Source organism: Salvia miltiorrhiza, chromosome 2 (genome assembly GCF_028751815.1).
Source record: "Salvia miltiorrhiza cultivar Shanhuang (shh) chromosome 2, IMPLAD_Smil_shh, whole genome shotgun sequence".
In the NCBI taxonomy this organism is placed as follows: domain Eukaryota; kingdom Viridiplantae; phylum Streptophyta; class Magnoliopsida; order Lamiales; family Lamiaceae; genus Salvia; species Salvia miltiorrhiza.
The window spans coordinates 3283937-3298197 of NC_080388.1; the positions used below are offsets into that span (position 1 = coordinate 3283937).

General features: G+C 32.1%; 2 protein-coding genes and 1 long non-coding RNA gene across 3 annotated transcripts; 2 read left to right on the plus strand and 1 right to left on the minus strand.

Moving 5' to 3' along the window:
- Positions 1 to 1507: 1507 nt before the first annotated feature.
- LOC131012657 (cyclin-U1-1-like) lies at positions 1508 to 4892 on the minus strand. The gene is made up of 2 exons (XM_057940645.1): positions 4269 to 4892; positions 1508 to 1941 (listed from the first exon to the last, which is right to left on the minus strand). Exons 1-2 carry the CDS (start codon positions 4658 to 4660, stop codon positions 1665 to 1667), a joined length of 669 nt encoding a protein of 222 aa, XP_057796628.1. The 5' UTR covers positions 4661 to 4892; the 3' UTR covers positions 1508 to 1664.
- Positions 4893 to 6101: 1209 nt separating this feature from the next.
- LOC131012658 (uncharacterized) lies at positions 6102 to 8909 on the plus strand. The gene is made up of 2 exons (XM_057940646.1): positions 6102 to 6570; positions 8706 to 8909. Exons 1-2 carry the CDS (start codon positions 6274 to 6276, stop codon positions 8721 to 8723), a joined length of 315 nt encoding a protein of 104 aa, XP_057796629.1. The 5' UTR covers positions 6102 to 6273; the 3' UTR covers positions 8724 to 8909.
- A 3028-nt stretch (positions 8910 to 11937) lies between these two features.
- On the plus strand, positions 11938 to 13770 carry LOC131012659 (uncharacterized). Its single transcript, XR_009097413.1, has 3 exons — positions 11938 to 12186; positions 13352 to 13460; positions 13567 to 13770. It is a non-coding gene; the product is annotated as an uncharacterized LOC131012659 (long non-coding RNA).
- The last annotated feature ends 491 nt before the right edge of the window (positions 13771 to 14261 follow it).

Sequence of the window (14261 nt, forward strand, 5' to 3'; positions counted from 1 at the left end):
TTTGTACTTAGCCCTGCATGTATTTTTAAATGTGCAGGTTGAGCTGTGATCGAGGATGTAGTGTGCAAGCGGAGCTTCTGTCAATCTAGGATGAGTACCTCAGAGTAGAGTATATGTCTTCATACATATATTCAAATTATTATTCCGCTGCAAACACTGATTTTACTAAGACATTATGTTATCTGTCAAAACAATATGTACTATTTAATAATGTACTCAAACTCGTTGAGTACCCCTTTGAATAATATTATGTACGGTTCCCTTGTGGCCTTCATTGATATCTAGATATTTCGATTGATTTCTTTATACAAGTCAAGTCATCAAGAAACCGAATATGCCCCTTTCTAAATCCCGCTCCTAAATTCCCTCCCTTAGTCGCGGTTTTCCCGAATTTGCTATCCTTAGCAAGTGCGGTCGTGACAAATATTCTTTATGAATCGAAGTTAAAGATGTTTTGAAAATAATTAAACCAGAAAAAAAGAGGAGAGTGAAAAATTGGTGGAAAAAATTTGGAGATAAAATTGGCGGAGTATCTCTTATATGTGTACTAGCACGAACCATTCGTGCGATGCACGACGAACATTGAAATTAAATAATATATTTAAATAAATAAATTAAAATATTAAATAAAATTAAAATATATAAATACAAAATATATTTTAAAAATAAAATAAACTAAAACATTTCACGTCAATTACTTAATAAAAGCCTGAACTTGAAAATATAAATTTTCAACTTTGTATAAAGCGTAATGATAATTAAAGTTATTAAATAAATGTAAAAAAAAGTCTATAATAAAAATTAGCATTATTAACGAGTATTACACATCATAATAAATAAATAAATAAATAAATATTTTCATACACAAACATAAATGAAAAATTGTAAAATTTTATTAAAGAGAGAAAATAAAATAGTTTAATTTTTAATTTTTTTCATAACTTATTTGCTTTAAATTCATTTTCACGATTTTTATACTATATTAAATTTAAAATGCATATTACATATTTTTTTAAAATCAAATCATGTGACAATGTTTAGAAAAGAATTAAAATATAGAAAAAAAATTAAAAATATTGATAAAAATTGATGAGAGAAGAGAGAGAAAATAGAAAGGACAGAAATAGAGGAAAAACTCTTTTTTTATATAGTATATAGATTATACACATTTTAGAAAGAAAAAAAAAAGAAATTGGTAAAGTATCATGTTTTTAAAGTGGGCTGAGAAACTAAACCGTATTTGGATAAATTGGAGTGTCCGAAAATATGGAATTATAGTTGGAAAAGAAAAAATCTTGGCACTTATGACACTAATGACACTATTAGTGTCATAAGTGTCTAACCCGATCCGGCACGCGACCCGCGTGCTTGATCCTACCCGGTCCGCCTCATTAAGGGTAAAAACGTTCAAATCAATAAAAATGGCCAAATTTTATATTTTTTCAATGTATGACCATAAATTGTGTTTTATGCTTTATTTTGGCTACTTCAAAATTTTACTCTTATGAATCGTCAATACAAACTTTATTTGATTAACTATATATAATGATAGAAATATACACAACTATTACAACTTTTGTAAATCAACTCAATTGAAAAAATATGGCATATTTTACAGATTAGGGCAAAAATAAGAAAAAGAAAATCAAAGCAAGTTATCTTATCTATGAATCGACTAGGATGGGTGGTGAAGAAGTTTGTGCGTCTCCCACAGAAATCTCAGTGACATCGTCGACGGAGATGGTTATCCCCGGCGCTGGTAGCCTCTCGACGAGATCGTTGCAGAGCATTTCTTTCTCCAAATGCTGGCAATAGCTCTCGAAAATTCGAGAGCTAACAGTAACATCAAAATCTAACAGAAAAAGTAGCTCGAGTTCTAGCTTGTTTAGTTCCGAATTGCTCACCCCACCAACTCGAGCGTAGAATGCGTTGTTGTAGTGTCTGTAATATTATAAATTGTTTGTAATCCAATATTTCTATTATAAACAAAAAATAACATGAGAAAAAGGTATTAAATTCAAACATAAACTATATATTTAGAAGAGGATAATTGGACCATGGAGTGAAAGCATATGTATTTATGTGTAACTAGTATACCATCTCGTGCTATGCACAGTTCATGGTATATTTATCCTTTTTTAAAATCTAAAATTATGTAAAAATGTCAAATTGTCATTATGAGTTAGATTTCTTGGCAACAAAAAGCTTTATGCTAATTTAAATATTAGTATTTGATTTAAAATAGTGTACAATACCAATATTATCAACTTCAAGAGTATAATATATATTTATATAATTTAATGAGTATTGTATAATAATAATTAAAATTAATTAATTATAAATTAAATAATTTAAGTCAATTTCATTTTGAGCTATAGTAACTACATCATCAATATAATAAAACTAATAACTACTATAATTTAATTTAATGTAACAATTTTCGGCTCTTAAAGTCCAAACAATGTTATTATTAAAAATTCATATTTAAACAGCTTAATATTAATTAAAAAAATTAGAAAAAAAATACGAATAGTATAAAAAAATAACAATAAAAATGTTTATATAAACAAATAAATAATTCGTCAGACATTAAATAGATCTATTTAATATTTTAAATTCTAATTTTAAGATATATATAATACATTTTAATTTAAAAGTTCATATCAAAATTATACAAATTTTCTTCTCCTTATTTTGCATTAAAAACTATTACAATTTACAATTATTTTAACTTAAGATAATTATACTTAAACAATCATGAAAACTTTTTTGAAAGAAAAAAATGGTATCTACTTATTTTTTCACCAACAAATGAAAACAAAATAAAAAAGAGTATGATGTTCAATAGTATTAAAAATAAGAGAGATATCAAATATTAATTTTGACATTTTAGACGATCATTTCAAATTCATTTTTTCCAATCTTGCATTGAATTAAAAATCTTCTCGTAATCTTTAATTTAATATTTATATTGAATATTCTTTATGAATCGAAGTTAAAGATGTTTTGAAAATAATTAAACCAGAAAAAAAAGAGGAGAGTGAAAAATTGGTGGAAAAAATTTGGAGATAAAATTGGCGGAGTATCTCTTATATGTGTACTAGCACGAACCATTCGTGCGATGCACGACGAACATTGAAATTAAATAATATATTTAAATAAATAAATAAAAATATTAAATAAAATTAAAATATATAAATACAAAATATATTTTAAAAATAAAATAAACTAAAACATTCCACGTCAATTACTTAATAAAAGCCTGAACTTGAAAATATAAATTTTCAACTTTGTATAAAGCGTAATGATAATTAAAGTTATTAAATAAATGTAAAAAAAAAGTCTATAATAAAAATTAGTATTATTATCGAGTATTACACATCATAATAAATAAATAAATATTTTCATACATAAACATAAATGAAAAATTGTAAAATTTTAATAAAGAGAGAAAATAAAATATTTTAATTTTTAATTTTTTTCATAACTTAATTTGCTTTAAATTCATTTTCACGATTTTTATACTATATTAAATTTAAAATGCATATTACATATTTTTTTTAAAATCAAATCATGTGACAATGTTTAGAAAAGAATTAAAATATAGAAAAAAAAATTTAAAATAGAGATAAAAATTGATGGGAGAAGAGAGAGAAAAAAGAAAGGAAAGAAATAGAGGAAAAACTCTTTTTTTATATATTATATAGATTATACACATTTTAGAAAAAAAAAAAAAATTGGTAAAGTATCATGTTTTTAAAGTGGGCTGAGAAACTAAACCATATTTGGATAAATTGGATGAGCGTCCCAAAGTATGGGATTATAGTTGGAAAAGAAAAAAACTAGTAATTTTTTAAAATTTGGCGGTAAAAAACAGTTGTTAGAACTGCAATATAGATATAGATTGATATTGATTACACCAAATTAGAATATTGTATTACAAAATAAAATCCAATCTCACATGGAAGCACTCTTGCACAATAAATGTATAGATTTCAAAAAAATAAGGGGGCGATTGATTATTTTTATTCTCAAAAATGGAATATCTTAAATTTCACCATTTTTATGGAATAAGAAATGGCAGGTTGCAATCCATCGAAGTATATAAGAAATTAACTTTATTATTTTTATCTATCAAGATTAATCCTCCAATTTAAACTCTCCATAACAGAATTATAGATGACTGTAAAGAGGTAAATAGACGCGCACCAATAATTTCGAAATTAATTTAAATGAAAAAGAAAAATCCCAAAACCGAAAAAACTCACTCATCATCGAGAGTTTTGGAAGCAATCATGACGCTGGTGACGAGCAATCGATGAACATTGAGCGAGACCACCAGCGAATCCGGATAGCGGTGGAGCAGCCGGTCGATGTAGACGAACGCCACCACGAAGCACGACGGGCTGCAGCTCGTGTACTTGTAGATCCGCTCCACGTACTTATCCAGCCCGATCGCCGGCGATCGGACGCCGTGGAACGCGCTCAGCCTCTTCCCGTAGCCTCTGCCGCCGCCGCCGCTCAATTGGTCGTTCCGAGCGACGAGCTTCTCCAGCACGCAGGAGAGCACGGTGAGGACTCTGGGAGTGGCCGACGCGTCGTAGCTGCTCGGCTCCGTCAGCCGCGGCTGGAGGTGCCGCCGTTCGCCGCCGGATAACATCTACAGTGGCATTGTGTGGTGGCGGAGGGGGCATTTTGACGGTTTTTATCGGGGGCGGTTTTTGGCTGTGGTGGGATTTCAGCGAAGGGTTTAGCTGCCATGCTATCTTATCTGCTGTGGGGTAATGAGGAGCTGCCACGTGGCGCTTGCATCCGCCGTTCACCGGTTTAAGATTGGAGATTATTTCAATGGATAGAATTTGGAGTGATCGGGCCAATTTGCTTGGATTTAGGCTAGCTTAATTATCTTGTCGACATTTAAGAATTATTCAAGTTAAGTTGTACTTGCTCCGTTCCGCCAAGCTTGATCACTTTATCTTTTGACACGAATTTTTAAAAAATTAGTATTTAGTATATTAAATATTATAGGTAAAGAAGCGAAAAAGTGAAGAAAAAAAATGAAAAAAAAAATTGTCATATAATGAAATTGATTAAGTTACACATGAAAACCCTAAAAAAAATATTAATCATGCTTCGCGGGACGGGGGAATATTAATTTTTTCGGCCTAAAAATTATATGACCCTAATCTTAATCTTTTGAGTTTTGGATTAACTAATTGGATCAGTTGAATTTGGATTTTTTTTCTTTCAAAAATACTCCCTCCGTTCCAATAGTAATGTCTCACTTTCCTTTTGGGACGTTCGAATACAAATATCTCATTCCCTTTTTGTCAATATATTCTCTATCTATACCTAATATTTAAATAATTTTCATCAACTCATTTTATCTACTTTTTACACATTTCTTAATCTTTGTACCGAAAAATTATGAGACACTACTATTGAGACAGAGGGAGTAATAAATAAAGATAAATTTTCAAATTCGATTGATCCAATTAGTTAATCTAAAATTCAAAAATTAATTTGGGTCCTCACCGTGAGTTAGGTTCATTTATTAGTATTCTGTTTTTATTGTTTTGGGATGTTCATAAAAATTAATCTCTTTCTATTTTTTGAAATTTTCTATTACACGACGGATCTCTTTCTTCACTCATAATATAATTAATTATCATTATTAATACTACCTTTTAAATGGAGCTTATCTCCACTCACAATACAATCAACTATTTTTATTAAAACTTGTATTGTCCCATTTGAGAACTATTTTTTGTGGACAAAACAAATACTCCCTCCGTCCCGCTATTCATGTCTCGTATTCTTTTTTGGGTTGTCCCACCGATAATGTCCCGTTTCCTTTTTAGGAAATAATAAGGGCTTACTTAATGCTAATTAAAATGCCTAATGATTAACTAATTGGACTCGGATTTGGGGAGCCCATTTCATTTCCTCTTTAATTTTGGCTCTCGATTCCGCCGCACCGAGAAACCCTAATCTATTCTATCTCTCTCTCTCTCTCTCTCGCGAAGCTTCATCTCTCATTTCGCATCACTCCACCGTCTGAAATCCCTAGTTCGCCGTTTGCCGCCTTTCTTGGGTGTAAGCCGCCGCCTCTCTGCATTCATCTCTCACCTCCTAATCCTTCTCCATCGCCGATAATGTCCCGATCCCTATGATGTAGATTTACAAAAGATCTGAAGCTATCTCTCTCTCTCTCTTACGCCTTTCGTCGAATAACACAAAATTATTCACTTTCTGAGGGATTCCACCGATTCAATGTCGAAATCCTACGGAGACAAGTATGATTTCAAATGGATGGCTGAGCTGGAGAATTGGATTCAATTGTTGGTGATTGAAGATGGATGCAAAGATTGGCGTCGCCGGGCTTTAGTCCAAGAAGGTACACTCACTTCGTCTATCCCTAGTTCTTCCTCCGGTGAAGAACCGATTTGTGATTCAAACCCTAGTTCTTACCCAGATTCATTTTTTATGTGTGAGGAAAACTGGCAACATAGGGATATGAACGACAGCGTGTTGTTGATGCTGAAATCCATGCTGCCTGATTTTTTTCTGGTGAGATCTAGCCTACTCTTTATTTTGGTGTAGGCTCTTGGGCGATCTGTTGTGCTTATGGTTTGGTTTAGGCAATTGCATGTGGGGTTTGCAGTGTTAGTAAATTGTGGTATGTGTTTAAAGGTGGTCTGAAATGATGATTGATGTTCATTTTTTATGTCTCGGTGTAAAAGGTTCTGCTATGATTTAAAAAAGAATTTATGAGATGCAAAAAACCTGATTCTTCCATGTTCCCCTGTTCTTATGGTTTGGTTTCCGTTGTTCTAGCATTAATGGGTTTTTTTGAGTTGTTGGTTGATGTTTATGGTGTTGTTGGTTCTGGTTTGGCTGGCTGATGGTGGTGTTGGTTTTGGTTGTGGTTGGCTGTTTTTTTTGGTCTTGATGGTTTTGTGTGCAGCATTCATAGTCTCTGCATTCATGGTTAAGTACAGCTCTGCATATCCTTTCATTCATGTTCAAAAAAAACCAAAGCTTCTGCATTTATAAAAGTTTCTGCATTTACAAAAGTTTCTGCATTTACAAGCATATCCTTCCTGCATTTATAATGAGGTCTGATCATTTACAAAAATTCACAGCTTTACATTCACAGCTTTGCATTAAAGCCTCTGCGTTTACATCATATTGCAGTAATAAAAGCTTATGCATTTACAAAAAATACCAAAATGTCTCATTCTTCTTCACATAACTTCTGTTCCTTGAATTTGAAGTTGATGAACCATCATCTCAACCTCATCTGTGCATCCTGCTTGCACTCCCAACTCATTCATTAGCGTATCACCATATGACAATGCTCCATTCTCAATTAAGTAGGATAAACACTCCCTAACAAGTTCACTTGGAACTTGTAAATTCAAGGGAAGCATATCCTGTCTAATGAAAGCATCCTTCCCTAGATGAGGGATCTTGTAGCTATTCCTCCCCTTAACCTTCAAGATTTCAACCATACAGCTTTGCAAACTTATAAACACCTTATTCAAAGTGCTAGGACTTAACTCATTGAATGACTTGATGACTGCATTCACTAGACCATCAACATTTGTAGACATTGATTCAGTTTGGAGGCTTTGTATTGCCCTGAACCACCCCAGATCATTGATGTTTGTATCTGAGGAGTTTGGTGGTTGATGCACCAAGTGAATATCAAAGCCATCAGCTGAAGCTACTGCCCTGAAATCTGGGTCTGAGTCTTGAATGTGAGGCCTAGCATTATCCTGCTGTATATATATGGTTTTGCTTGCATTTGCTGGCCACTTTGCTTTAATAGCAGGGATGATCTGATTTAAAAAAAAAAAAATCAAAGAAAAAACTCAGCATTTATTCTTAAATAGCCACTGCCATACATACGTACACACTGCCATACATACACACTGCCATACATACACAGCATATTGAATCATTCAATACAACTAATCATACACAGAAATCAGTTGAACTTGGAACATGCTATTGTTACATTTAGGGCATATCTCATTCACCCTATATACCTGGTATATTAAGCAATCTTTCACTACTTGTTTGGTGATGCTTTGAATTGATTTCCACTCCATAGTACCTGCTGCCCTGTTCTTACTGTTTCTTTTGGCTGGAACAAGTTCAGTGAATGGAAAAATTCCAATTTTTCCATCAAACGAGCATTCACCATTAGCCCCAAACACTGGCCTACATACAGCACACATGAACATCACCTTGGTGATGAACTTCTTGTTCTTGCATGTCCTATGAGGGTCTATCTCATCAGGAGTCAAATAGAACCGCTGATTACTTTTTGTGATGTAGAACCATTTCTCATCGATGTGAATTGTGTTGTGCATGCTTTTGAAAGTTAAACTCCTAAGAATCCTGTCATATTCTAGAGCTTCTAAGGAAAACCGTAGCCTAAGCAACTTGTTTGGAGCAGTAAGATCAGGTTTTATTGCACTAGAATGAGATCTGATTAGTCCCAATTTAATCCACCTACCACTGTGTTTTTACTGCATTTAATCCCACATGCAAGCCTTCTTATGGTAGATCTCTTTGACAATTCTAAGCTAGCAACCAAATTTAAATCAAGATGAACCAGTTTTCTCCTTGGCCTAAGCTTTTTTTTTTACTCAATGAACTTATTACCTCACCACTTGCTCTTTGTTTATTTGCAGCTGCCCAAATACGACTAATCGTTCGTCGGCAACAACTCCACTTTTGAACTGCAGCATTGATCTTGCCTCTAGCTGGTTTTCCATTGTGGCTTCCTTCAAGAAGAAACTGGATTATGGCAGCCCTTTCAAAGGCCGAGAGATCCTTCCTTCTAGCCATGTTGAAGTTTTTTCTGTTTTGTAGGAGTTGTTGTGTGTGAAATGTGGTTTCTGCCCTATTTATAAAGGGTTTAAGTTCTGAATATTCTTAAAACGGTGGGAAATTTGAATGTTGTTTAAAATTTCGATGCAAAATTGGATAGAAATTTGCACTTTTTCATTGTGGCGCCATTTTTTTTTTGTGCTTTTCATTGTGGTTCTAGCTTGCACTTTTCCAGTTCTGAAATTGCTTTTTCAATGCAACATGTTTGTTCGAAATTTAGGTAGGATAAAAATAAAATTACAGATTATATTAAAATAAATTAAATTACAGATTATATAAAATTAAATTATAAAAAAATAAGTCTTTTTAAATAATGATTAAATAGAAATAATTAACTATTCCTTAATCACAAACTAAATCATGTGGACCACACTCCTAATTCATCTAATTTGCTTCTCCTTAATCTCCGTGCCGAAAAGTAATGTCCCAGTAATGGGACATGAATAGCGGGACGGAGGGAGTATATTTTATTAATAATTCTATAATTGTAACAAAGAATATCCGTATTATATAAGTATCATATCAACATCGACTTGCATAATAACTAATATATGACTCTTAGAGAGACAAAGATACACATATTTTAGTTAAATGAAAATCATTTTACTAAACGGTTTATGTTAAGTGTAAGAATAAAAATATAGATAAATGAAATGATGGGTATATCTTTTGAATATTGAACATCAAAATATATTTTACAAAATTTATGAAAATTGTTATTTTTACTTTACTTTCAAAAGTAAAGTAATAAAGTTTGAAAATTAATCAAATAATGAGTAAATATTGTGCATTTAATCAGGTCAACTCACTAATTTGGAGGTAAGTTCTATATGACTCGTGTTATTTTCGGACCAACTTTATTAGATTGAAAGCTATTTACATGTTATTCGAATTGTAATTTTTTGAGATAAAAATTTTCAATCATAACCTTATTAAATTATTAATATATATTTATCAACTTATGAGTTTCGAGTTGGATTCACATCTCTAAAAGAGATAATTCTATGTGGTTTGCTATATTCTGATAGCTTACTTTCTACATACCTAATCCTGTGTGGTTTGCTACATATCACATAATTACCAAAAAAATGCACTATATTATATTTCTTCCTTCCCACTTTAAGTGTCTTGATTTTTTTTTACACGATTATTTATGAAAATATTAATTATAGTATTAAGTTGTGTGGTATAGAGTTGAAAAGGTGATGTGGATCTAAAAAATTCTCACTTTTTAAGAGTGTTTTTTTCTTTTTATAAAGGTAAACATGATATTTGAAGTGGGACAACCCAAAAAGGAAAATAAGACACTTAAAGTGGACGGAGGGAGTACATAATACATCAGTGCATATATTTTCTTTTTAAATATTTAATTGTTTAAAAGAAAATTTTTCATTTTAACATTTTTGAGTTTCTATAATCGAAGATGAGAAAGTATAGATATATAATCGATTCAGGGCTTGTTTGCTATATATGCATGAAAAGTGTTGATAAATACATATAATACCTTAATATGTTGTTTGCTTCAAAATTCAAAGCCTTTTATAAATTAATGGTCTGTTATTTATTATCCATATCTTTTTAATTTTGTATCACATCTGGGAGATGCGATAGCGTAAAATATCTTTTTTATATATATCTTACCAAACATGATATAAATATCTAATAAATTTAATAGATATCAAAGTAAAAAATATCATGGCTTGTCCCATACCACGTAGCAAGCGAGCCTTTAATGTATTATAGATCAAAATTATCATATCCAACGTATTTGTATGCACCTTTACATTAGTAGCAATCTCACACTACTCAAGCAAGCAATTAATGAACTGGAACAAAGTTTACCAATCAAGCAAGCCATTAAATGAAAATATTTGTATATTGTATTCACCTTTAAATTAGTAGTAGTCTCACACTCAAGCAAGCTATTAATGAACTTGAACAAAGTTTACCAATCAAGTAAGCTGACGAAGTCGTCGTTTAGTTTCGCTCAAATAATTTGTCGTGTGTCCACAACTACAATAATTAGTAGCATGTTCACGATCGAATTCATATGGAATTGATTGTCACTTTTTTTTTATCACGGTGTAACTATGAAAAATAGTTGATTTCTGTCACCTGCTATGACTACTCTTATGGGCAAAACGATAACAAAAATTGAACTGAAACAATAAAGTGATTTGGTTAAATGATAAATGAAACCCGATTTGGACTTGATTGATTAAACATGAATGTTACACGATCATAGGTGCAATCATATTCACTACATGTATATATCAATTGGTTATAGGTCAAGAGCAATAATGCCTCTATTGTCATACGTAGCACACGCTAAAGCACCCAATCCATTCTTTCATTTCGGTGTATAACCCAGAAATTATCAATTAATGGAATTAACTATTCTACCCATAAACTCTCTCTGCGTTGGCCTTTCGCTTGAAGGAGTTATGCCCAGAAAGCATTTAGATTTAGAAAGACCCACTACTACAAATTTAGGCTATCTCTACACCCTTATAACTACGGTTTTATAGAAAAATCGTAGTGTATTCGTATAGACTAGTGTATTCGTATAGACTACGCTTTTTTTGGTGAACTGTAGTGTATGAGCGCCATTTTTTAATTTTAGACTACGCTGGAGAACAAAATGTAGTAAACACTGTAGTTTATAGTAGTCTATTACTACGATTCCCATAAAACCGTAGTGTACGAGCTTGTTTTTGAAGTTTGTCTCTACAGTTTATGAACTACCGTAGTGTATGTCTTTGTTGTGTATGAAGTTTTGACTACATTAGTTTTCTAGAGCGTAGTATATGGTAGGTATCTTCACTTTTGTCTACATTTGCTTTTAAAATTGTAGTGTATAATAGATTGTTTGTTACTACATTTGTAGTCAAAGTGTAGAGTATGTGCGAGTTTTCACTTATTAGAATTTTTTTGAAGAGAATGTTTATTATACTGAAAACATATTGTATTTAAATAAGAAAAAAAAAAGAGTTTGAAACTGATCTGGAAATAAGATCCCACTACGTAAACGTTTTTGCAGTTTATTTAGAGTACGTGTCGTCTTCCGCTGAACCCTAGTCTTCTACAATATCGTCTTCTCCACTGAACCCTCTGCACAAATTCTAGTTTCTCGCCGCCACCACGTTCTCGCTGCCGCCACGTTCTCGCCGCCGAGATTTGTAGCCACGACGCCCCTGTCTCTTGCAACCACCGCCAACGAGCAGTAGCAGCAAGGAGTTTTCATCTCCGCCGCGCCTTCATTCTCGCCGCCGAGATTTCCAGGTGAGTTTTTCTCCTATTTTGTTGACAGTTGCGCTCTATTTTTTTGGGTGGTGATTTTGTGCTCTGTTCTCCCCTCCCTTTCCCCTTATTCAGTTGCCATATGAACTTGCCCAAAGTGCTGAACTGCTATTCCTATTATATGTGATTTTAGAGTCTTTGTGTTGCATGTTCAAGTATTTGTTTATAAAAGTAGTCCATTAGAGTGCCTTTGAACTCCTATATCTCCTAGTACAGATCATATTTTTGAGTGAGATAAGTTCGAGTGTCTAGCCCCCATTCCAAGGTTTTCAGAATGGTATGGCACGTCCACATAGGATTTTTGAGTCAAGAGATACAAGCCCTCAAAGTTCAGACATCAAAGCTGTCAAACCAGAAAACCCAGAAAATTTTGGCCAAGTGTGGGGACAGTGTCAAGTAGCTAACTTTGGAGGTTCATATCTCATGAACCGTGCGTCCTCTTGATCTGAAAGTTTTTGAGCTTATAAATATCATGTCAAGGAATCCATAAAACCCCATATCTTACAATAGGACCCTATGAATCGAGAGTTATGGTCACCGAAAGTCTGTCCATTGAACACAAATTTCTGGAAAATAACTTTGCTAAATTTTGTGACAGTGTCAAGTAGCCCATTTTGGAGAGTCGTATCTCATGAACCAAGAGTACTCTTGACCTGAAATTTTGTGAGGTTATAGAAATCATGTCAATGAATCCAGAACACCCCCTTTCTCACCATGAGACCCTTCGAGCCAAGAGTTATTGTCACCCAATGTCTGTTCGTTGAACACAAATTTCTGAAAAATAACTTGGCCAAATTTAACCAAGTGTTGGGACATTTATGTTGTAGTATTAGTTATATGTCCTATGCTTATATGTTATGATTGAATGACTATGTATGCATCATAGCATGATTTGAAGGAAGAAAGTGCATCTTTTCCTACTGCTTCATGAAAGTTTTGAAAGATGGTGCATGATTTAATTGAAATCAAATGGTTTGATATCAAAATGATATGATACATATGATATTCTTTTTGGACTTATATTTGTGAGGTTACCTGCATTTTGATTGAATATAGAGCTCTATGTGATATTTGTTGAATCTATGATATTATTATCTGTTTGGACTTTACCCTATATAATTTGCTTACATTTGATATTTTGAAATAGCCGGCATTACAATCCAATTCCAAGTAATGTGGATTTTTTATATTTGCGTTTCATGAAGGAAATCATCGAATGAGCTATAAAGAGTGGTTCGATTTCTCTACATTCACTTGTAAGAAATTTATCTTATTTATCTTTATTACTCAAATTTTAGTTATATTTTTAACAATTCTTCATCATATTTAGAGATAGATGGTATTTTATTTGTTAATATGCAGGAACATCGAACTTGTTATGCTCAAAAGAAGATTGGTGAAGTTCGTATTGAGTGAAGCAAACCTCTTATTGGAACACATAATATGATTGTTTTTAGTGATAGCTAGCGATAGTAGTACTTTTTTAAAATAGATTTATTGTCTTGGTATATATACTTGTACTTCATACTTGGTATTTATGATTTAATGATGGAATATTTGGTATTATAGTTGAATTGATACTTGTTATATGATTTTTTAAATTTTATTATCATTGAATTACAGATTTTAAATATTATAGGTTTTAAATAATAGTATTTTTACTATGATTTAATTATAAAATCGTAGTTATAGTAAAAAAAATAGACTAAAATAATAAATATACAAAAATACAAAAAAAGTTGTAGTGAATTTGTGTTGAAAGTATTGACAACGATATAAAACTGTAGACTAGCTATATCGCACAAAAAGACTACGATTTGTTATCGTTATGTATACACAAAAAAACTGTAGTCTTTATAGGCAAGTACTGCGGTTTCTGATAAAAAGCGTAGAGAAAACTGACTATAGACTACGTAATGAATGAAATAACTACAGTAAAAATCCATAATCTATGATCGACAATAGACTACAATTAAAAACAGTAGTATATGTGCGTGTTTACTATAGTCTATAGTGGTTATAGAATACGGTTTTACAACCGTAGATAAAAGTGGAGG

Bases quoted from the DNA above. Each gene is read 5' to 3' on its own strand.
- LOC131012657 (XM_057940645.1), bottom strand. From the start codon at position 4,660: ATGTTATCCGGCGGCGAACGGCGGCACCTCCAGCCGCGGCTGACGGAG. The intron at 1,942-4,268 runs GTGAGTTTTTTC...ATAATATTACAG, and splicing joins TCCAAAACTCTCGATGATGA to ACACTACAACAACGCATTCT.
- LOC131012658 (XM_057940646.1), top strand. From the start codon at position 6,274: ATGTCGAAATCCTACGGAGACAAGTATGATTTCAAATGGATGGCTGAG.